The 24955-nt window shown below is 47.6% G+C and overlaps 1 protein-coding gene across 4 annotated transcripts in view; it reads right to left on the reverse strand.

Moving 5' to 3' along the window:
* LOC142583453 (uncharacterized) overlaps positions 1–24955 on the reverse strand; it is a 154321-nt gene that overhangs the window by 54526 nt on the left and 74840 nt on the right. Inside the window, exon 3 of one of the 4 annotated variants that reach the window (XM_075693921.1) lies at positions 21633–21908. The exons of 2 other annotated variants lie outside the window; for them this stretch is intronic. In XM_075693921.1, the coding sequence (XP_075550036.1) occupies positions 21766–21908 (143 nt within the window). In that variant the 3' untranslated portion in view covers positions 21633–21765. Of the gene's footprint in view, positions 1–21632; positions 21909–24955 lie in introns of those variants that run through there. One more of the 4 variants, XM_075693923.1, reaches the window with a different exon arrangement.

The following is a 24955-nucleotide window of genomic DNA, read 5'->3' on the forward strand; positions in this document are numbered from 1 at the left end:
GCGTTGAGCGTCGTCGTCGGGTTCCTGCCGTACACTAGCTTGAATGGCGTGATCTGTGTTGTTTCTTTCACCGCCTTGTTGTAAGCGAAGGTTACATACGGCAGGACCGCGTCCCACGTCTTGTGCTCGACGTCGACGTACATTGCTAGCATGTCGGCGAGGGTCTTGTTCAGGCGCTCTGTGAGACCATTCGTCTGCGGATGGTAGGCAGTGACTCCTGTGACTTGTCTGGCTGTATTGCAGAATGGCTTGCGTGAGCTCCGCTGTAAAAGCCGTTTCTCTGTGGGTGATGACGACTTCTGGAGCACCATGTCGCAGCAGGATGTTCTCGACGAAAAATTTCGCCACTTTGGCTGCGCTGCCTTTTGGTAGAACTTTAGTTTCAGCGAAGCGGGTGAGATAGTCCATCGCCACGACGATCCACTTATTTCCGGATGTTGATGTCGGAAACGGTCCTAGCAAGTCCATCCCGATCTGCTGAAAAGGTCGGTAAGGAGACTTGATCGGCTGTAGTAATCCCGCTGGCCTTTTCGGTGGTGTCTTGCGTCGCTGACAGTCTAGGCATGTCTTGACGTAACGGGCGACATCGGCGGCTAGGTGCGGCCAGTAATACCTTTCTTGTATCCTAGATAGCGTCCGGGAGAAACCGAGGTGCCCAGCGGTCGGATCCTCATGTAGGGCGTGCAGTACTTCTGGACGCAGCGCCGACGGAACAACAAGAAGGTGTTGGCGCAGACTGGTGAGAAGTTCTTCACCAGTAGGTTGTTTTGAAGCGTGAACGAAAATAATCCACGCTTAAATGCCCCAGGGACAACGTGGTGTGCCCTTCCCAATACTCGCCTAGGGCTTTTAGCTCCGCGTCCCTTCGTTGTTGTTCGGCGAAGTCTTCCGCGCTTATTATGCCAAGGAAGGCGTCGTCATCCTCGTCATCTTGCGGCGGCGGGTTAATGGGGGCGCGTGATAGGCAATCGGCATCTGAGTGTTTTCGTCCGGACTTGTATGTTACAGTGATGTCGTATTCTTGTAGTCTGAGGCTCCACCGTGCCAGCCGTCCTGAAGGATCCTTTAAGTTAGCTAGCCAACACAACGCGTGATGGTCGCAGACCACTTTGAATGGCCTGCAATAGAGGTAAGGGAAATTTCGCTGTAGCCCAAACGCTGGCGAGACATTCCTTTTCAGTTGTAGAATAATTGCCTTCCACTTTTGACAACGACCGGCTAGCGTAAGCTATCGCGTGTTCATGTCCATCTTTTCTCTGGACTAGGACGGCACCGAGGCCTAGGCTATTGGCGTCAGTGTGTATTTCGGTATCGGCGTGCTCGTCGAAGTGCGCAAGTACGGGCGGTGACTGCATGCGTCGTTTGAGTTCTTGAAATGCGTCGGCCTGCGGCGTTTCCCACTTGAACTCGACGTCACATTTAGTTAGGTTTGTCAGCGGCTCAGCGATGCGTGAAAAGTCCTTGACAAATCGCCTGTAGTAGGCACACATGCCAAGAAATCTACGCACTGCCTTCTTGTCGATGGGCTGCGGGAACTTTGCAATGGCAGCTGTCTTCTGCGGGTCGGGGCGGACTGCAGACTTGCTGATGACGTGGTCTAGAAATAGAAGCTCATCTTAAGCGAAGCGGCACTTTCCTGGCTTCAGAGTAAGCCCTGATGACTTGATGGCCTCTAGTACTGTTGCAAGCCGCCTAAGGTGATAGTCGAAATTTCGGGTGAAGACAACGACGTCATCCAAGTAAACGAGACAGGTCTGCCACTTCAATCCTGCTAAAACCGTGTCTATCAGGCGTTGGAACGTTGCAGGCGCCGAGCACAGTCCAAATGGCATAACCTTGATCTCGTAGAGGCCGTCTGAGGTGATGAAGGCGGTCTTTTGGCGATCTCTTTCGTCGACTTCTATTTGGCAATAGCCAGACTTCAGGTCCATCGACGAGAAGTATTTAGCGCTGCAGAGCCGATCCAATGCCTCGCCTATCCGTGGGAGGGCGTATACGTCCTTCTTCGTGATCTTGTTCAGACGACGATAATCGACGCAGTAACGTAGGGTTCCGTCCTTTTTCTTCACCAGGACAACAGGGGATGCCCACGGACTTTTCGACGGTTGGATGATGTCGTCGCGCAGCATTTCGTCGACTTGTTCTCTTATAGCTTTACATTCTCGCGGCGAAACTCGGTAAGGGCTCTCTGGCGGAGTGGTCGAGTGCATGCCTCGGTGATTATGCGATGCTTGGCGACTGGTGTTTGTGGAATCCTCAATGACGTCGAAAAGCAGCCTTTGTATCGTCGGAGCAGACTTCTCAGCTGCTGTTGCTTATTCACGGGGATACTTGGATTAATGTCGTAGTCTGGTTGGAGAACCATGGTCGTCGGGGTAGATGCGGCGGAATCCGAGAGGACAAACGCGTTACAGGTTTCCAGAGTTTCCTCGATGTACGTGATCGTCGTGCCCTTCTTGATGTGCTTCAACTCACGGCTGAAGTTCGTCAGCAACACTTCAGTTTTTCCTCCATGCAGTCGAGCGATCGCTCTTGCGACGCAAATTTCACGGTCTAGCAGTAGACATTGGTGGCCTTCAATGACGCCTTCTACATCAGCGGGTGTTTCGGTGCCTACCGAAATAACAATGCTGGAGCGAGGCGGGATGCTCACTTGATCTTCGAGCACACTCAAGGCGTGGTGACTACGAGGGCTCTCCGGCGGCATCGCTTTATCTTCCGACAGCGTTATTGACTTCGACTTCAGGTTGATAATTGCGCTGTGTTGGTCCAGGAAGTCCATACCGACATTGACGTCTCGTGAACACTGTTGGAGAATAACGAAGGTGGCAGGGTAAGTCCGGTCATGAATGGTTATTCTTGCCGTGCAGATTCCAGTCGGCGTGATGAGGTGTCCTCCAGCGGTCCGAATTTGAGGGCCTTCCCATGCAGTTTTAACTTTCTTCAACTGCGCGGCGATGGGTCCACTCATGACGGAGTAATCGGCTCCTGTGTCCACTAAAGCGGTGACTGCGTGGCCGTCGAGAAGCACGTCGAGGTCGATCGTTCTTTGTCTGGCATTGCAATTAGGTCTTGGCGTTGGATCACGGCAGCGTCGTGTTGAACTGAAGCTGGAACGTCGCGTCGTCAAGTCGTCTTTCGTCGGTGTTGTCTTGGCTTCCTGACTTCGTCGGGACGGCGGCGTGTCGTTGTTATGTCTTCGAGGTGGTCTCTTCGTCGTCTTCGTCGGCGGCGGAGGATCTTCGTCAGTTCGATGAACAGCAACCGCACCTCCATCGGTTGCTGCTTTTAGTTTTCCGGATATGGGCTCGCTGACCGGCCCCGGGCTGGGCCAGTGTATGGTCGGCGCTGCGGCGACAGGTAGCGGCCTGGTGACGGCGAACGGGACGGTCGTCGAGGGCTCCACTGAGTAGCGGCGAGGCAGTCGGCGATGTCACGAGGGCGTCCACCTTCCCGAGGGCGCGGTGCATCGACGGCGAACCCTCTCTATCCCAGGTCGCGGTATGGGCATCGGCGGTACACTTGGCCGGCTTCGCCGCAGTGGTAGCACAGCGGGCGGTGGTCGGGGGCTCGCCAAATGTCCGTCTTCCTCGCGTAGCTGCGCTGGGCGACGGGTGGGTGTGCTGGCGGCGGCGGCGGTGGACGACGGAATTGCGCGCGTAGATCGTTCGTAGCCAGTGATTGAACCCCGGCGTTGCTTGTAGAGTTCGTGCGGCGATCGAATAGCCGGTTTCGGATCTCGAGTGCCTCGTGAAGAAATTCTTCGACGGTCTTCGGTGGGATTCTTACCATTCCGGCGAAACGTTCCTCCTTTACACCACGCATCAGTAGGCGGACTTTCTTCTCCTCGGCCATATCCGGGTCGGTGTTGCGGAACAAACGGCTCATTTCTTCCGTAAAGATGGCAACGTTCTCGTTTCGTAGCTGCACTCGGGCGTTCAGCATAGCTTCAGCCCTTTCCTTGCGCACGACGCTTGTAAAGGTGCGCAGGAAGCCGCTACGGAACAGATCCCACGTTGTCAAGGTCGATTCCTTGTTCTCAAACCAAGTTCTGGGGGCGCCTTCTAAGGAGAAGTACACATGCGGCAGCTTGTCGTCGGAGTCCCAGTTGTTGAATGTCGCGATTCGTTCGTAGGTCTCCAGCCGTGATTCCGGGTCTTCAGTCGCTGCTCCATGGAAGGTTTGTGGGTCCCGAGGTTGTTGTAGGATAACGGGGGACGCTCGGGCAGCCAGTGGGGTTTTCTTGACCACGATCTTCTTTGTCGTTTCAGGTAGAAGTCCGTGCTCTGGGGGCAGTCCTTGCAGTCTGCGGCTAGCACGCTGGTCTTGGCCAATGTTGGTTCTGTCCTCGGGCTGCGGGCTTGGATCGCGACTTTGGGGGGGCGTTCGGTGCATGAACGCACAAGCACCTTCACCAGATGTCGCGTGGTAGTGACGGTGAAGAAAGCAGCCATACGGTGGAATACAAAAGTAGCTTTTATTGGACGAACCTGTGCCCACAAAAACAGGCTAAACTTACAGCCCAACGATAGCGTTGAACACGGTCGGCGATCGTCGGAAATCTGATCAGCAGGTCAAGCGCGTCGGCTTTTATAGAGCAGTCGTCGAATGTTGCAGACTAATCGTTCGGACCCGCGTGTCTTCCACAAAGTTCTACACCATTCGCGTCAGGTGATGAAACCAGATAACATAAGGTTCGGCGACAACAGACAGTGGATAAAAGCATCGATAACTTTCCAGAAACTCCGGATACATGCAGGCGCGTCCCACGCTGTGCGATTACATTTGTTAGGCGGCGAAACGTGGTTGCCCGATAAAGATAAGTACACGTGTCAATATAGCCTTCCCCCTGCGAAAGCAGAAAAAAAGGAATACAAAAGTTAGAGGACCATAGATAACTGTGGACTTATAGAAAAGAATACGTAGAAAGAACAAATTGTACCACAGTTTCATTAACTCTCGTAATTGTGACACATTGACTGACCTTAAACGATTCAGAAATAAATTAAACTTCGATTTGAAAAAGGTTAGGGAGGATTATTACGAAAGAAACATTTACAAAATGCAAGACGATCAACGCAGACTGTGGAATACTGTGGATGATTTAACTGGACGAGGGCGAAAAACGCATATCGTGAATGAAATTGTAATCGATAATGCCAGTGTAGTTGGGAAAGAACTTGTTGATGAAATGAATCGACAATTTGTTAGCACAGGGGTATATAGTGGACAAGACTTGGAAGTGGATGGTTTCATCACTACAGGGCAGGTTTATTCCATTTGCTTACACCAGCGACTCCTACTGAAATTGAAGGAATTATCATGACCCTAGAAGCCAAAGCTGCAGGCGGGGAAGACGACATATAGGCCTTACCTGTCAAGTATGTCACTCCTCTTATTATTCCTGTATTTACCCATATATTAAATGAGATGCTTACACGTCGTGAGTTCCCAGATGAATTAAAAATAGCTAAGTTCACCCCTGTTTACAAGGGTGGCGATGAGAAAAAGCTTACCAACTACAGGCCGATATCTGTTTTGCCGGTGTTTTCCAAGATATTTGAGCGTGTAATTAATGATAGGCTTACGTCTTTTTTTTCATAAACACGAAATAGTTACGAAGTCGCAGTATGGCTTTCAAAAGGATAAGTCTGCAGAACTACCTTTAATAAACATAAAGGACAAAATAATTGAACATATTGAGAGCAAACTGCTTACTCTGGGAATTTTCTTGGATTTAAAAAAGGCAGTTGACACTGTGCAACACGATATCCTTCTTAAGAAGCTTGCTGCGTATGGTGTTCGAGGAGTAGCACAGAATTTAATTACATCATATCGCTCAAACCGGTATCAGTATGTATGCGTCGACAATCTGGTATCACAAAAATTGAAAGTCGAATATGGCGTCCCTCAAGGATCAATCTGAGGACCCCTCTTATTTCTTGTATACCTAAATTATATAACGTCTATACCAAACTCCTCTGAAATAATAATGTATGCTGACGACATTAATATCTTCTTTACTGGCACTACAAAAGAGGTCATAGAATCATCAGCTAACAGTTACCTCTTACACCTCTCTAGGTGGCTTAATAGCAACCGGCTGAGTTTAAACACGTGCAAAACGAAATATATAATATTTAAGCCAGCAAATGAAAGAGACCCCTACTGTGGTCATCTGCACTTTGAGGACACGTTACTGGAACAAGTTACAGAGCAAAAGTTCTTGGGCGTATGGTTCACAGAGGAGTCCCTTACTTGGAATACTCACGTTAACAAATTAAAAAGTAAGCTATATCGAGTTACTGGCTGCATGTATCAAATACAAGATATACTACCCACCTGGTTGAAACAAACATTATACTACTCACTTTTCCATTCAAAACTCGGCTACGGCATTTTAGCCTGGGGAACTACGACAGCTTTAAACTACAACAAACTAATCATTGTACAAAAGAAAATATTGAGAATGTGTGAAAACAACGTGGGTGACAAACGAGGACTCCGAACAAAACCGCTCTTCATCAAATATAACATGCTTAAAGCAGATCAAGTTTATTATTTCAAATTACTCCAGTGGATATATAAAGATAGGCTGCACAATACCTGTTGACAGTTGCACCTCATACCCAATACGTAAACCACACTATCTAAAGCACGCTACAAGAACTAACTACGGAAGGCAAACATTGAATTATCAATTGATTAATATATTAAACAGTGATTCCTTTAACGTACAATACACACAATCCTTGCACAACTTCAAAAAAGACTGTAGAAACCTATTAGTGGGCAGTGACATTGCATATTCATTTTGAGTAACTTGTGCTCATCACTGATAACAAATGTAACCTCATTTATGTTACAGATTTTTCTCAGTGCTTGTAAATCATATTTGCCATTGTTTCGGAATTTACATTGTGCATCAGTCTAAACCTTCGTTCTTTTCTGAAATGTTTCTATGTAATGATCTATTTACTGTATATGCTATTTATTTTCCGGCCAGTAATTCTATGGTTTTCTTCTCTTTGTTGACTTCTGATGTAAGCCAATATTATTGTTATATAATGCTTAATGCATATGTATCTTCTGCTTTTTTTCTAAATCTATCCCGTTGAAGCAAAAGTAATGCTTTGGAGACATATGTTCTGAATAATTGAATTTTTCGTCGCTGTGTGCTGTGTGTTAAAGATATGTTTGGCAAATATGTATGTGAATGATATGTCATGTTGCCTTAAACTGTAGAGGCGCAGAGGCTCTGTCAGGCATTTTGCCTTTACCTCTGCCCCCTAGACGGAGAGAATCCGTGAAAGAAAAACAATAAAGAAAAATAATTATTTCGGAGTCATTTATCTCCGGTGTCAACCAAGTTTCTGTGACTGCCAAGATGGGTGGGTCATAGAGGATGAGCATATCTTCTAATAGGCTTGACTTGTGGGCAAGGTTTCTTCCACTAAGCAAGATAAGACGAAGCGTCTCTGTTTGCAATCAAGGACCAGCTCTAGGCAAATTAGTCTGAGGTAGCATAGCAGGCTGCGAGGTGGCCTCATCCCAAACGTAAACGGTATCGTCTACCCGAAGTCCCTCCTAGTCAAGAGAAACGTTACGGCCTTTAGATTTAAACTATTTGCCATGTTTCCATAGTTTAGAACGTTTCTTTAAGGTAACCACACAAAGGTCGTGGCTGACAGAAATAGTTGAGCTTTTCAGTTTGAATGAGTTATGTAGGACGTGCAATATCTCGCTGTAATCAAAGAAGTTCATTATGACTGGTCTAGGTTTATCAGGCCGTTCTGTTCCTATTCTATTCACCCTTTCTACGGCATTGGCCAATAATCCCATCTATGCGCTGATTAAGTCTGCAGTAATTGCTTGCTTTAAACTGCTCGGATTCTCGCGATCAGATTCAGGAAGGCCAAAAACAAATAAATTGCGGCGCCGGCTTCTGTCTTCGAATTCGTCTAATTTCTTTTGTTGCGCATTGATCACTTTATTTAGAGAAGCAACTTCAGTTTTTAATTGGCTGATTGATTCGGTATGCTGCGCGAGCACTTTTAGCGTATCATTTAATTATTTGAAATGGGTGCTCATCGATTTTTCGAAATCGGAATGCGATGTAGCTACGTTATCAACAGACGCTTGTAAGAATGAGGACATATCGCAAAGAAGAAGCTTAATCTCATCCCTAGACGGTCCGGGATTTTGTTCAATATAACCAGCAAGTAACAGCAAAAGCACACCCCATGCGTCATCAAGTAAAGAAAGGCACTCTTCAAGGCACGGCTGGATGATAATTCACCTATCATCACTATGAAAGAAGCGACGGGAATAATGAGGAGGAACCTGTACAAAGAACACAAGGCGGTTCATGGCTGCATCTGCGATGGTCTTGCCGTGTCCTCTGAAGGTGCGCCCGATTTTTCCGGGTGTTTGTAGTGTGAGCGGTGGCGCTGAAGCTAGTGACTGATGAGCAGATTGCGTGACCAAGCCTCGGTTGATATCGGCAGCCATGGGGTCTACAAGAAGAATTCCGTCATCACGACTGCAAGATGAGTTGGCCGATGGCACGCACAGGATTGAAGTGGACAGCGTGACCTGAACAGAAACATAAGGCGGTTCATGGCTGCATCTGCGATGGCGTCGCCTTACCCTCGCCGTGCCCTTGGCTATAAGCAGATACTGGATCATTCCGCGGTGACTTATCCATCCCATAACATTTGCACTAGCATATCCGGGTTGCCTTGTAAGCGACTAATCATGGGTTGCATCATCACTTGTTGGCGTCGAAATCAATTGTGCCATGTGTAAGATTTTAAGCAAGTTAATGAAATCAGTGCACTTCAGAGGTTTGCTAGTATTAGTTGGTGGAAAAGTGGATACCACGGTAATCGTAATCACACGCGAATATAACCTGCGCATTAATGTATTCGCCTTGCACATAAGAGATCACATCCCGTTATTCTCCGAGAAAATTTGCACGACAATTGGTTGAGCTATAACAAGCGCCTATTACGAGCGCTATATGCTGTATATAGCACACGAGCCATACAGTTTGACGACAGTCATCAATAAAAACAGGCATTGGTTGAACATGTTTTCCTTTAGAGTGCGCGCCGCTCTTAGGCACTCATTCCTACGGCGAGCGTTGGCGCTGTCCTTGGTAATCGAGCGAAAGAACGCACCGAAGGATGAGAGTGAATGCAGAGGGCAGCGGGAGATGAAAGACTGCGAGAGTGAAGAGAGCGCTGAAGGAAAGTGGAGGAGGAGAGTTCAGCGGAAAACAAAGGAGGGGGGCATGGCGGAAACGTGAGAAGAACATAACGCCGCGCAAGACGGCCTTTGCGGGGACTATGACTACGATATGGCGCCAGAGTAGCATGCGTCGTCTGTGAGGAAACAAAGCGCTGCATGGAGCAGCGGCTGCTGTGAGCCGTGCTCGCGCTTCGCGCACGCAGCACCTCTCACGATAAGCGAGGCTGTCGCGCCACACATCGCAACGTGCCGCAAGAGACAGATCATCCGCGCCAGCCAATATATTACGAAATGAAGGCATGTATACAGCTGCGCTGAAATTTGTCATTTGGGCAATTTTATTTCCGAAATGGTACGTGCTGCTCCTCATTTACCGATGAGCAGCACGTACCAATTCCACTTTCTAGAACTGACGCAGCACGGAAACTCCGCCTGCTTGCTCAGCAGTGCACCATGTCGCAATGGAATGATCCCCTTTTAAGAAATTCTCGACTGTACTCCCTTGACCCCACATTAGGTCTTCGAGCGCCATCACAGCTTTGCCGTGGAGACGCCAAGCTTTTGCATCGACTGTGGTTGGGCGTTGCCTTTACCAAAGCCTATGCGTTCTGCATAGGTATGACTGACACCGCAACCTGTGACCACTGCGGCCATGAAGAATCGATTGACCATATTTTGTGTGCCTGCCCGCCGTACAGTCCACAGCGGGAATGCCTTCGATCGCCACGAAGTTGACCGGCTGGACGACCAGCCGCTATCGGAAAAAAAAAGAATTCTGCGCCATCGAGAGGACTCAACGTCACAGAAGGAGGCCGTCCAAGTGCTATTGCGCTTTTTGCTATCTACCGGCCCTTGTGAACTGGAACGCCTTTTGTGTGTGTCTCTCTCCGCGTGTGCGTGTATTTTTTATGGTTATTTTAGCGTTTTCCTCTCTGTCATCTTTCTGACCTCTATCTCCCATCCCCAATGTAGGGTAGCAAACCGGAGACTTATACCTGGTTAACCTCCCTGCCTTTCCTCTTTATCGCTGCCGTCCCCCCCCCCCCCCCCCCCCCCCCCCCCCCGTCATTTGGCAGTATCGCAACCTTTGGTAAATTTTTCCATTGAGATTTTTCTTCCTCAGCGCCACCTCCATTCCCGCCTAGTCTACCTTTGCCGAAACCAGAAACCGTATTACATGTTAGAAGTTTAGAAGTTTTCTTTTTTTCTTTTTCATCTTTTTTCATAAATTTCTGAAGTTAGCCATGTTTCACTACCGATAACGATGCCAGAAGAACGCGTGTGAACAAACTTATCTAGATGGTCCTGTTTGTGCTTGGTACTGTGGAAATTTGCATAGATTATCGACGAGTCAGGTGCCTCCGCAGCTGATTGCGAAATGTCATGTTGTCAAGGTGCCTCTGTTTAAGAAATTATCGCGCAAACCCGGCCATTCACATCGTCATATCGATACCGCGTGTTTTCTAGAACAAGACTATTGCAATAGCTCGTTTTCTCGTTTGGTCCACGTTCTTCGCGCTGAAGTCGCCAAGTTTCTTCCGGTTGAACTGCATACGCCGCGAAAAGTCTTGTTCGCTCGAGACCTTGTTTGATTGTAGGATATATTATTCTGAAGGCATTACCCTTTACTTCGTGTTTTGTTTTATAGCTAGAGGATCCGACAATAAGAGTATGGTTGTACCTTTCTCGGCGAGGACCAACGCGATAGGTCCGCTTTACGTCAGTTATTCCAGGGCCCAGACATTTCTTGCAGCATTCTATGATTAGAGATTGCACTGTCTCGTGACCTTCCCTTTCTTTCTCACGCGGATCTTTGAATATGAACTTCTTATGGCCCATCTTATTGTTCATGTTCTCAACAAGGCGGACCAAATTTGCTTGAAAGAGACGAAGCTAATTCTTACCCGAAAGAGCTGAAAGTTCGTTTTTGATGGTTTTTCACAGATTCCGTGACTTCTTGTTTGACAGTAGTATGGCATCCCAAATGGTCAAGTACTGTCTCCAGTTTCGAAAGGCTTTTCTTGAGGTCTGCAATACCGGGTGAATGTACCTGACAGTGATTTCCTTTTGTCTCGTGTCAAATTATCTCGCGTAAATTAACTCCTTCAAAGCTTCAAGAATTTGGCCGACCCTATCGGGCCCAGGGTTCGTTTCGCACAAGGTGAGCAACTCAACCCAGCAAAACGACATTTGTACCGCGAGCACATCGAAGAAAGTCGAAGCAGCCCTCAATAGCGCGTACTCTTCCCGCCCATGAAGCACTTTTTGGCTGAAGGTGCCAATGTGGCATGTGTGCGTGGTGCTTTCGAGAACCATGATGTCACAATTTCGCGCTTATAATGCATAATGTATAATGCATAATGTAGCATATAAATGCATAATTTATTTAATTGCTTGTTTCAGTAGCATCGAAGACAATGACCATTGCGCCCTTGAGAAGCATCGGAAGAAGCAGCTGCTACTCCTTGAAGGAGTAACCACATGGGGAGCAACAATTCATCGCCGCGCACCTAGAACACACAAGGAAAATGGTTTGACAGGTCAGTTAATCTACAAAAGGGAAAACTTGGACACCCCATTTACTCTTTCTTTTTTTTCACAGAGTGCATGAGGCAGGTTATCGGTATGCTATCTGTATAATAAATAGCATTCATTCATGGCTGATGCTTTCATTCGCCAGACCTTACGACGTTTACCAAAGTATAAATTTGGGCCAATCGGTGATGCATATTCGACTACGGTGAAGTGCAGCAGGCGGGAAGAAAGGAACGCGAGACAGTCTGGCCTTCCTTTGATCGCGTCTGTTGTGCTTCGCCTGAGTGAAACTCTACAAATGTTTTCTTATTCCAAGTCTACTGTATTCATATTCGCAGGTTTCTCTGAATAAATATTTTTTTGATATCAAGCGCTCGTCCTGTGTCACTTGCTGCAAGGAATTTGCGAATAAGTGCTGGGGGCCAACCAACTTCCGCATAATGCATATATTAAGCACGTTATACTCTATGCCCATAGACGTCATCTTTTAATAGGCAGATCCTGTGTCGATATTTTGCTGCGCCGAAGTTGACCATAAAAAGAATGCAAGCTGTGATAAATATTACGCAGCATTTACTACTCAAGATTCCGTTCCACCATACTTGGTTGCTGGCTATTTCGCTATTAACTTGACATATATGGCGTAACGTCTCGCTAATAGTTCTTACGAATCGTAGCAAAGCATTTATTTTGCTGTTCTTTTTGCGGAAGATAGAAATATGCATAAAAATTGTTGGGCTATAGTAAGTCTCTAATGACCGTAAAAAAGGCACTGCGTAAACAACACGCAAGCACGAGATGCTGGAGACGCGGACGTGCTCTTGTCCGTATGTCTACCCTCTCGGTATTGCATGTGTCTTGTGCAGTATCATTTTTCCAAGCAGTTCTCGCTCACAAGACGCTTCTCAATTTTTCTAGCACAGAAATACTTGCCCCCGGGAAATATATGTTGGTAGCCCTGCAATGGCTCGGGATTGTAAAACAGCGCAAGAAGACGGGGCACCAGACGAAAATAGACACAGACAACTAAGTATCCTATGACTCTACAACGCCATGTCCGTATACAAAAGGCGGACACATGAAAGTAACAACGAAAATCAAAGATGAAATGAAAGGGGAGAGGACTAAAGACAATGTGAGACGGACTGTAGTCCCGTCGGTGTGAGACAGCTTTGGTCCTCTGAAAGACAGAGTGAGACAGTGAGCTGTACGGAACATGTGCAGCACCAAAGCAATGAAACAAAAAAATAAATCTTGCGTGGAATAAAAGCTGTCAGTCACTTTAGCATGCACTGAAGACGATGCAGGCGAACGCCGGCGCGCTCACGAGAGAAAAATTAAATTACTTGACATGTTTATTCGAATGCGTTGTTGCTTCCTATGACTAGAACGACAGAAAGCTGAGCTAGTTGGTAAGGATTCATAATGCAAAAACGGGTAAGGCATGCACAGAAGAAGACACGGACATAGGAGAAGTGAACAACAAGAACGCCGTTTTCAACTGAAGGAAGCCCTGAGGCGTTCGTGTTGTCCCCTTCTCTTCTCCTGTGTTCGTGTCTGCACACCTTGTCCTCTTTCGCATTATGATTCCTATGACTAGTTTTCGCCCACCAAGGTCGTGGGTTAGACTGTCTTAATTACCTCAACTTTAATTAACTGCCTTAATTTTCTAGCTAAACTTGATCGTGGCGCGAAATGTATTCATCGCAACATTGCGCAACAGTACACCTATAAAAATTTATTCAGTGCAACAAGTCATCATCATCATCGTCATCAGCCTGGTTACGCCCACTGCAGCGCAAATGCCCCTTCTATACTTCTCCAACTACCCTGGTCATGTACTAATTGCGGCCATGTTGTCCCTGCGAACTTCTTGATCTCATCCGCCCACCTAACTTTCTGCCGCCCCCTGCTACGCTTACCCTCTCTTCGAATCCAGTCCGTAACCCTTAATGACCATCGGTTATCTTCCCTCCTCATTACATGTCCTGCCTATGCCCATTTCTTTTTCTTGATTTCAACTAAGATGTCATTAGCTCGCGTTTGTTCCCTCATCCAATCTGCTCTTTTCTTATCCCTTAACGTTACACCCATCATTCTTCTTTCCATAGCTCGTTGCGTCGTCCTCAATTTAAGTAGAACACTTTTCGTAAGCCTCCAGGTTTCTGCCCCGTAGGTGAGTACTGGTAAGCCACAGCTATTATACACTTTTCTCTTGAGGGATAATGGCAACCTGCTGTTCATGATCTCAGAATGCCTGCCAAACGCACCGCAGCCCATTCTTATTCTTCAGTTTATTTCAGCTTCATGATCTGGATCTGCGGTCGCTACCTGTCCTAAGTAGATGTATTCCCTTACAACTTCCAGTGCCTCGCTACCTGTCGTAAACTGCTGTTCTCTTCCGAGACTGTTAAACATTATTTTTGTTTTCAACAGACTAATTTTTAGACCTAGCCTTCTGCTTCGCCTCTCCAGGTCAGTGAGCATGCATTGCAATTGGTCCCCCGAGTTACTAAGCAAGGCAATATCATCAGCGAATCGCAAGTTACTAAGGTATTCTCCATTAACTTTTATCCCCAATTCTTCCCAATCCAGGTCTCTGAATACCTCCTGTGCACACGTTGTGAATAGCATTGGAGAGATCGTATCTCCCTGCCTGACGCCTTTCATTATTGGGACTTTGTTGCTTTCTTTATGGAGGACTATGGTGGCTGTGGAGCCGCTATATATATCTTTCAGTATTTTTACATACGGCTCGTCTACACCCTGATTCCGTAATGCCTCCATGACTGCTGAGGTTTCGACTTCATCAGACGCTGTCTCCTAATCAATGAAAGCTATATATAGGGGTTGGTCATATTCCGCAAATCTCTCTTCACCTGATTGAAAGTGTGAATATGGTTTATTGTTGAGTAGCCTTTACGGAATCCTGCCTGGTCCTTTGGTTCACAGAAGTCTAAGGTGTTCCTGATTCATTTTGCTGCGATCTGCGCATGTTCTATATGCCTATATATGCCCACGGGTTGCCGTGAATAAAACAGTTGAAAGTTACCGCCCGTGCTGTTTATGTGTGCTGTCCCCGTCTTTATTTGCGGTCAATATGATAATAATATAATATTTGGGGTTTTACGTGCCACAACCACTTTCTGATTATGAGGCACGCCGTAGTGGAGGACTCCGGAAATTTTGACCAGCTGGGGTTCTTTAACGTGCACCTAAATCTAAGCACACGGGTGTTTTCGCATTTCGCCCCCATCGAAATGCGGCCGCCGTGGCCAGGATTCGATCCCGCGACCTCGTGCTCAGCAGCCCAACACCATAGCCACTGAGCAACCACGGCGGGTGCGGTCAATATGAGATGCTGGCTTGAGACGTATGAGAGGATCGCTGCATTTAACAGCTGGAAGAGCGACGACAAACTGCGACATGTCTTCTTCGCATTGGAAGACGCTGCCAGGACGTGGTTCGAGAACCGAGAAGCCACCTTAAACACATAGGACCTTTTCCGAAGCGGCTTCCAGCAGACATTCACAAGCGTCGTATGCCAAGAACAAGCCCAAGCACTACTAGAAACCTGAGTGCAGCTGCCTGATGAGACCACCGCGATTTTTACAGAAGAATTGAGCCGCCTATTCCGCCACGCCGACCAGGAAATGTCCGAGGAGAAGAAAGTCCGCCTACTGATGCGTGGTGTAAAGGAGGAACCCACCAAAGACTATCGAAGAGTTTTTTCGCGAGCCCTCCAGCATCGAGAAGACACTGGAATTGCGGAAACGGCAATTCAACCGCCACACTAACTCGACAAACTACGCCGGAGTTCAGTCACTGGCCACCGACGACCTGCGCGAGACTATCCGAGTGGTCGTGCGGGAGGAGCTACAAAAGCTGTTCCCTTCATCACAGCCTCAAGTGGCTTCAATTGCCGGCGCCGTCCGTGAGGAGCTCCAACAACAACTCGGAGTAGCCCTTGAATCGCCGTAGCCTCTGCCGCAAGCGATGACACACGCCGCTGTAGCCCGCCGTCACGTTCCCCCTCCGCGCCCACGGCAGGGCCCAGCGACGACACAGTTCCGTCGTCCACCACCACCCCCGCCGCCAGCACACCAACCCATCGCGCCACGCGGCATTCCAAGGAAGGCTGATGTTTGGCGCGCCCCCGACCACCGTCTGCTTTGCTATAGGGCACATCTACCGTCGATGCCCATACCCGGAGATGGGACTCCGAGGTTTCGCCGTGAACCCGCCGCAACCACAGATTCGCGAACGCCCTCGTGACATCGCCGACTGCCTCGCCGCTACTCAGTGGAGCCCTCGACGACCGTCGCGTTCGCCGTCACCAGGCCGCTAGCTGTCGCCGCAGCGCCGACCGGCCCAGCCCGGGGCTGCTCTGCGAGCCCATATCCGCAAAACTAAAAGCGGCAACCGATGGAGGTGCGGTTGCTGTTCGTCGAACTGACGAAGATCCTCCGCCGCCGACGAAGACGACGAAGAGACCATCTTGACGACATAATAACGACACGCCGCCGTCCCGACGAAGTCAGGAAACCAAGACTACACCGACGAAAGACGACTTGACGACGCGACGCTCCAGCTTCAGTTCAACACGACGCAGCCGTGATCCGACGCCAAGACCTAACTGCAACGCCAGACAAAGAACCACCGACCTCGACGTGCTTCTCGACGGCCACGCAGTTATCGCCTTAGTGGACACAAGGGCCGATCGATTACTCCGTAATGAGAGGACACATCGCCGCCCAGTTGAAGAAAGTTAAAACTGCATGGGAAGGTCCTCAAATTCGAACCGCTGGAGGACACTTCACTACGCCGACTGGAATCCGCACGGAAAGAATTAACGTTCATGACCGGAATTACCCTGGCACATTCGTTATCCTCCAACAGTGTTCACGAGACGTTAATTTAGGTATGGACTTCCTGAACCAACACGGCGCAATCATAGACCTGAAGTCAAAATCGATAACGCTGTCGGAAGGTCAAGCGATACCGCCGGAGAGCTCTCGTAGTCATCACGCCTTGAGTATGCTCGAAGATCAAGTGAGCATCCCGCCGTGCTCCAGCATTGTTATTTCCGTCGGCACCGAAACACCCGCTGACGTAGAAGGCGTCATCGAGGGCCACCAACACATGCTGCTCGATAGTGAAATTTACGCCGCAAGAGGGATTGCTCGACTCCACGGAGGGAAAGCGGAAGTTATGCTAACGAACTTCAGCCAAGAGTTCAAGCACATCAACAAGGGCACGACAATCGCGTACATCGAGGAAATTGTGGAAACCAGCAATGCCTTTGTCCACTCGTATTCTGCCGCATCTACCCTTATGAGCATAATCCCCGAACCAGACTTCGACGTAAATCCAAGTCTTCTTATGAGAAGGAGCAACCGATCAGAAGTTTGGTGTTTGTCGAAGATTCGACAAACACCAGCTACAAAGCATCGCATAATAACCGAAGAGTTCGCTCGACCACTCCGCCAGACCCCTTAGCGTGTTTCGACGCGAGAACGTGAAACTATTAGGCAACAAGTCGACGAAATGCTGCGCGACGACATGATCCAGCCGTCGAAAAGCCCGTGGGCATATCCTGTAGTCCTGGTGAAGAAAAAGGACGGAACCTATATACGCTTCTGCGTCGATTATCGTCGACTGAACAAGATCACGAAGAGGGATGTGTACCGCCTTCCACGGATAGACGACGCATTGGATCGGCTCTGCAACGCTAACTACTTCTCGTCGATGGACCTCAAGTCTAGCTACTGGCAAATAGAAGTCGACGAGAGAGATCGCGAAAAGACCGCCTTCATCACGCCAGACGGCCTGTGCGAGTTCAGGGTCATGTCATTCGGACTGTGCTCAGCGCCTGCAAAGTTTCAGCGCGTCATGATCACGGTGTTAGCAGGACTGAAGTGGTAGACTTGTCTTGTTTATCGGATGACGTCGTTGTCTTCGCCGGAAATTTCGACGATCACCTTAGGCGGCTTGCGACAGTATTAGAGGCCATCAAGTCATCAGGGCTCACTCTGAAGCCGGAAAAGTGCCGCTTCGCTTACGATGAGCTTCTATTTCTAGGCCACGTCATCAACAAATCTGGAGCACGCCGCGCAGAAGACAGCTATCATCGCAAAGTTGTCGCAGCCAATCGACAAGAAGGCAGTCCGCAGATTCCTTGGCATGTGTGCCTATTATAGGCGCTTTGTCAAGGACTTTTCCCACATCGCGGAGCCGCTAATCTATCTAACCAAATGTGATGTCGAGTTCAAGTGGGAAACGCCGCACTGTAATCTATAAGCCCGGACGAAAGCACTGATGCCGATTGCCTATCACGCGCCCCCATTGACTCGCCACCGTAAGACGACGAGGACGACGACGCCTTTCTTGGAATAATAAGCGTGGGAGACTTCACTAAACAGCAACGAGCATACCCGGAGCTAAAAGGCCTCATAGAGTATTTGGAAGGAAACACCGTCGTTGTCCCTAGGGCATGTAAGCGCGGGCCGTCTTCGTTCACGCTACAAAACAACCTGCTCGTGAAGAACTTCTCAGCAGTCCGCGCCAGCTACCTTCTTGTTGTACCGTCAGCACTGCATCCAGAAGTACTAAACGCCCTACACGACGATCTAACCGCTGGACAGGTCGGATTCTCCCGGACGCTGTCGGGGATACAGGAAAGGTATTACTGGCCGCGTCTGACCGCCGACGTCGCCCGTTAAGTCAAGACATGCCGAGACTGCCAGCTACGCAAGACACCACCGACAACGCTAGCAGGATTACTAGAGCCGATCGAACCTCCTCGCCTACCATTTCAGCAGATTGGGATAGATTTGTTGGGGCCATTTCCGACGTCAACATCTGGGAATAAGTGAATCGTCGTGGCGATGGACTATCTCACCTGCTTTGCTGAAAACTAAAGCTCTACCAAAAGGCAGCGCAGCCGAAGTGGCGAAATTTTTCGTCGAGAACATCCTGCTGCGACATGGTGCCCCAGAAGTCCTCATCACCTACAGAGGAACTTCTTTTACAGCAGAGCTCACCCAAGCCATTCTGCAATACAGCCAGACAAGCCACAGGAGGACACCTGCCTACCATCCACAAACGAATGATCTCACAGAGCGCCTGAACAAGACCCTCGCCGACATGCTAGCAATGTACGTCGACGTCGAGCACAAGACGTGGGACGCGGTCCTGCCGTATGTAACCTTCGCTTACAACAAGGCGGTGAAAGAAACAACACAGATCACGCCATTCAAGCTAGTGTACGGCAGGAACCCGACGACGACGCTCAACGCTATGCTGCCGCACGTCACTGTCGAGTATAATCTTGACGTCGCTACCTATATCCAGCTTGCGGAAGAAGCCGGACAGCTCGCCCGCCTACGGATCAAGAACCACCAGCGTACCGACAGCCGACACTACAACCTCCGACGACGCCTCGTCGAGTAACAGCCAGGTGACCGTGTTTGGGTATGGACCCCGATACTCCGACGAGGACTGAGTGAGAAACTAATGCGACGCTATTTTGGACCCTACATGGTCATCCGACGTATTGGCGCACTGGACTATGAGGTCGTGCTAGACGGCATTTCACATTCACAGCGGCGCCGCGCACGATCTGAAGTGGTCCACGTGGTGCGTTTTAAACCTTTTATGGACGCTGACGGACTTTCTTTATTTTGTTGTTTTCTTTGCTACGAGTGGTTCTTTATTACTTTCGTTTGTTTGCAGCATCTGGTCGATGCTCTTTAAGAGGGGGGTACTGACACGTGTAGTTGTCTTTGTCGGGCGACACGTTTCACCGCCTAACAAATGTTATCGCACAGCGCAGCACGCGCGTGCATGTTTCGGATCGGAAGTTTCTGGAATGTTATTGATGGTTCCATCCGCTGTCTGCGACCGAACCTTGTGTAAACTGATTGCACGTGTGCGCGACGCGAATAATGTAGAACTTTGTGGAAGGCACGCGGGTCCCAGCGATTACTCTGGAACATTCGAGGACTGATGTATAAAAGCCGACGCTCTTGACCCGCTCATCCGATGTTCAACGATCGCCGACCGTGTTCGCCGCTATCGTTGTGCTATAAGTGTAGCCTGATTTTGTGGGCACAGGTTCGCACAATAAAAGTTAGTTTTGGTTTTCACACTATTGCTACTATGTTCTTCAACGTCACCACCACGTGACGATATCTTCAACACGAAGGTCCCCTTCCTGTGTTAAAGCCGAATAACTGTTCTGTAGCTTGATCCGGAATTCCTATATTTTCCCTCTTACCACTAACTCAGTGATCGGCTTCTTATGTACCAGTTGCTTCCGTTCCCTCCTCAAGTCTAGTCTAATTCGAGTTCTTATCATTCTATGATCACTGCAGCGCACTTTCCAGAGCACGTCCGCATTTTGTATGATGCCATGGTTAGCGCAGAGTATAAAGTCTATTTCACTTCTAGTCTCGCCATTCGGGCGCCTCCACTTCCACATTAGGCTATCCCGCTTGCGGAAGAAGGTATTCATTATCCGCATATTATTCTGTTCTGCAAACTCTACTAATAACTCTCCCTTGCTATTCCTAGAGCCTATGCCATATTCCCCCACTGACCTGTCTCCAGCCTGCTTCTTGCCTACCCTGGCATTGAAGTCGCCCATCATTATAGCGTATTTTATTTTGACAACAACAAGTATATCTACGAAATCTAAGCACCAACTTGCCCAAGAAGAAGTCATTTTGGAGTGTCGTCATTAGCTTCGCCCTAATTAACACCAAAGATCGTGGCTTCGGCTCCCACCAAAGGTCTTGAAGTGCCTTAACTATCTTAATATAACTTGTAGCGGCGCGACTTGCGGCGTCCGCGTCACCAATTTGTCTGAGGCGGCGTGAAGAGGTAGCCGGCCAGCCGTGGTGCAGCAGCGGGATCTCGGGAGCGGTCGCTCAGGTTGAGCGCGCTTCTATTCTCACGCACGTGCGCCCGTTTTGGCCTGCCTTGTAGGCGAGATGCTCGTGCCGCTACAAGCTGCACCTTGATTAATTTCGCTTCATTCACGTCAAAAGTCGTGGATTCGGCTCCAGAGTGGACGTGGGTAGTACCGTCATTGGTGGCACCATTAATTTTGGTCTCACCAAAGGTCGAGGGTTCGAGTGCCTTAACTCTATCCTATTTAACTGTGCCTTAATAACCTTCGCCCTAATTAACACCAAAGATCGTGGCCCTCAATCCAACCAAATGTGTTGGCTTCGACGCCCATCAATTTTGGTACAATTGAATTTTCGCGCCATAACGCGGCATGGCAAATTTTTCGACAACGCCGGACATCGAATTTTTGGACCCATGAGCCACTGAAGGCTTTTGCCTTAATAAGCTCAAATGTGGGACGGGGTAATGCCGTGGACAAGGGACAAAAATTAATTTCTTGGTTTGATAGAGCAATCGCGAACACGCACGTATTCCCTAACCTGGACATTTCCACGGCCTTGTTTCGGAAATTCACATTTTTCGAAACGCTTCACAAGCGTTTCGGAAATTCACATCGTTGAAACTCAAGCACGCATTCGCAGTCATGGCAACTTAGCCGAAGTGACCAGATGGCGTCGAAGGAACACTATAGACATGCTTCAGGACACCATACCTTCCTGCCTGTCCTGTTCATTTTAACCCTCAGATTTCTTTTGTTTCTTCTGAAGAGCTGAAGATGCATCAGTTATATACTTGTTCCCTTAGCCGCTGATTAAACATCGGCGAAGGTCTGTTTGGTCAACATAACGCTTGCGGCATGACAGGGAGGGGCACACGTCTGTGTCTGTGTTGGTCAGATGTTCCGTCTTGTTTCGCTGTTATAAAACTCCAACTATGTCACAGCAACTTGTCCAAGTTACCACTTGATAGGTCTTTACTTGAAAAAAAAAAACAATTTTTCCATAAAGTGAGGGACGAAATTGCCACACTGCCAATCTCGTGGGTGCAGGCCTGTCCAGAAAAACTCTAGTCGCACGTCATTTGCTCTGCGCTGAGAGTTCCAACGTAGCGACCCCTGAGGTTTTCAGGCAGGGCGCACTCCGAGTACGTCCAGCTCTCCTCGAACTCCAGGAGGAATCTTAGGTGGCAGTCACACCGAAGCGGGTTTCCTGCAAGCAGCATGATAAGCAAGGCAAATGTAACGAAATAATTAAAGTTGAAAGACGTTTCATGAAAAGGGAAAGGGTATCCACGCGTAAATAACCCGAGAGTGACAAAAAGCATGCGCAATTATCACACGAAGGTAGATCGGTAGTTAAAGAATTCGTTTGAACCCAGGGATCCAACTACGCGCTAGTGCCATTCTGGTGCGGCTGTTCTACCAACCGAGCAGACGAAAGCTCTACGCGTTATTGACCAGCAACGTAGTACGGCGAATATATTTTTGCAACTAGAAGCGCTCAAAAAATTTTATATGTGTGTCTGCACAGCTTTCTGAAAAGAACATAACTCACAAACTTTATATTCTAAGAAAATGGGATACTGTTAGAGGAAATATGTAAGCAAAACCTGTGTAACAATTAGCGGTTAGATTAAACTTGCTCAACCGTTGTTTTCGGCCCGTTTCAAAGTGGTACATGAGCACTTTAAAAGTTGTGCCATTTTAGTGACACGACTAAAGGTAGCACAGATTATGTATTTTACAAAGGAAGGCCAATTATACGGGTGATGCGTACTAAAAGTTTCAGGTATGTAGGTTTATTATGCAGTTCTCTTAAATTTTATGCCTGGTACGTGGCATGTATTTTCTTTTCCCCGGTCTCCTCAGTGAACTATGAGAGGCGCGGTGTTAATATTGTGTTGAAGGAGGAAGCATGTTTTGAGTAACGAAAGATATTTGTTTAATGTGCGTAGTTCAGTCACAACCGTTGTAGAAAGTTACTTATTAATGCCTTCCAGTGTGTCATACTACTTTTTTTTCCGAATGCTGCTCACAGTCCTACAGCAACTCTTCAAGCCGCCATTCTACATTCAGTGAGGGTCGCATTCTAATTGTAATGTGTGGCGAAATTTTCACGTTCCTGGTTAAAGTAAAACCGCAGCAAATAAGTTGTGGACTCTCGTTTTTCCCCGTTTTCATGTTTCATAAGATGCTCCAAGCTGGTTTTCCGCTGTTCCTGCTGAACAAGGCAAGACCTCTTTTTACATTTAGCGAAAATAAGCGTGTTGTTAAGAACAATGTGTAGAGAAAGTTAGAAGTGTTTAGGGTAAATGCAGCCTTTGTACTAAATTACGCTTGCAAGTGCTAGGAGGCATCACGAACGTATTTTATGTGTGGCGCTAAATTTAGTCTGCTGCCTTGGCCTAACTACACACGCCACCAAGGTCAAAGCTGGAGAATGCAAGGGGAATGTTACAATACAAAGGTTTCTCCGGTGGCCTTGGTGAAGTGTACTAGACGCCTTGCTCATATTTGGCATAATGAGAAAAACGAACTCCAGCTTCAAAGTGTCTAGAGCAATTGGGGCCTTCGGAATAAATTACGTCTGCAACAGTGTGAGTGTATTTTATATGTGGCGCGAAACTGAGCACGCTGCCTTGACGTAACTATGAAAACCACAGAAATCAAACTTAGCCAATTGAGGATGTCTGCTATGTGTGCGATCTTAAATAGGTGTGGGTCAATTACACCCGTTGAAAAAGTATTCCTGAACAAGTGTTTGACAGTGTCATGTCGACGTTTTTACCTAGGTTTCGCAATGTACCGAGATAGGTGAGTAATACAGAACCTTTAGATTCAGTAGAATGGGCGCCATCTGAAGCTGAATGTGTCGAGACATTTTTGAGTTTATTGTTTAGTTAGGAGGATTACAAACAATTCTTTAACCCTAGTTTTCTTGTTTTTCCATGCGGTAATTATATGACCTTCTTCCAGTTTCCTCTGTGAATTAAACGAGGCATCCTGTTTATATTTGGTGTATGCAAGGACTTGATGATAGGACATGTGGAGGTAAATTTCAAAGCAGGTAGGTTATTGGTGGTCATTGCAATTAATTGCAATGACCTAATTAAATTACCTTGCAACCTAAGCTAGACAGAGCACATGAATAAGGTACGCACTAAGGTTGCACGATCTGTTGGCTTGCTACAACGGATCCGATGCTTCGTGCCTATCAGGCTTCTCATACAATTGTACTTTTCGTTTTTGTACTAGTATCTTAGCTACTGCCTCTTAGTATGGGGAAACGGTAATAAAACAGATAAAGAAAAATTGGCAGTACTGAAACGGCGAGCTGTTCGGTTACTGAACTTCTCAAAACAATACATAGGATCTTCTATACTATTGATGCGCTACAACATTCCTAATATTAGAGACTCTTACAAAACAAAGATCTGCATACGGCTGTTTAAAGAGATCTCCAGCAGCAGTGAACTATTTTCAACTCGTTACCTGAGTATAGACACAGGATACAACGTACGTCACACACCAATAGTAATAAAGAAACCAAGGACAAAATATGGCACGCAAACTTTGAATATGAAACCATGTGTTTTTGTAACACGTACCCTAACATTGCTGACGAAGCTATAAGTTGTAGAACAATTCACAAATTTAAACATGCAATACAAAACATAATCTTTTCTGATCACAGTGTGTTTAACGAATGTTAATAGAGTTTCTTTGTTTAATGTCAATAGTAATGTTATTAATGTTATATTCTTAACATATAACTTTTGTTAATACCAGAATGTTCTTATTTTTTGCTGTGCTGTATTTATTTAGTTACTTGCTATTTGGCAAACGGTTGATACTCTTCAATGTGCTTAAAATTTTGCGGTAAATGGTTTTGAAGTCTTGTGTCTTATAAGTTGTACTTTGTTTTATCAGTAGACTGCTACTTCTGCTGCTCCAGCGAGGTAAAGGCCTTAGTGAGGAGGATTACGCCCTCCTTTTACCTTACCTTGCGGCCGAACCTTGTATTTGTGTTGCCCAAATAAATCAAATGAAATTACGAAAGCATGCGCTCTGGAGCGCCGTGAGTGTTCCTTACGAGCGGCGCGCGATGGCCTCGTTAATTTGGCAATAGCACAAATGCCACCAGAATCAAGCTGAGCGAGAACTGCAGAAACGCTACGGCATTTATCTGACGTAAAATGCGCGTGGAATAATTACAGTGGTTAGAAAAAAAGTCTAATCCATTGTTCAAAAGTGTCG

The sequence above is a fragment of the Dermacentor variabilis genome, chromosome 5 (genome assembly GCF_050947875.1).
Source record: "Dermacentor variabilis isolate Ectoservices chromosome 5, ASM5094787v1, whole genome shotgun sequence".
Classification (NCBI taxonomy): Eukaryota; Metazoa; Arthropoda; class Arachnida; order Ixodida; family Ixodidae; genus Dermacentor; species Dermacentor variabilis.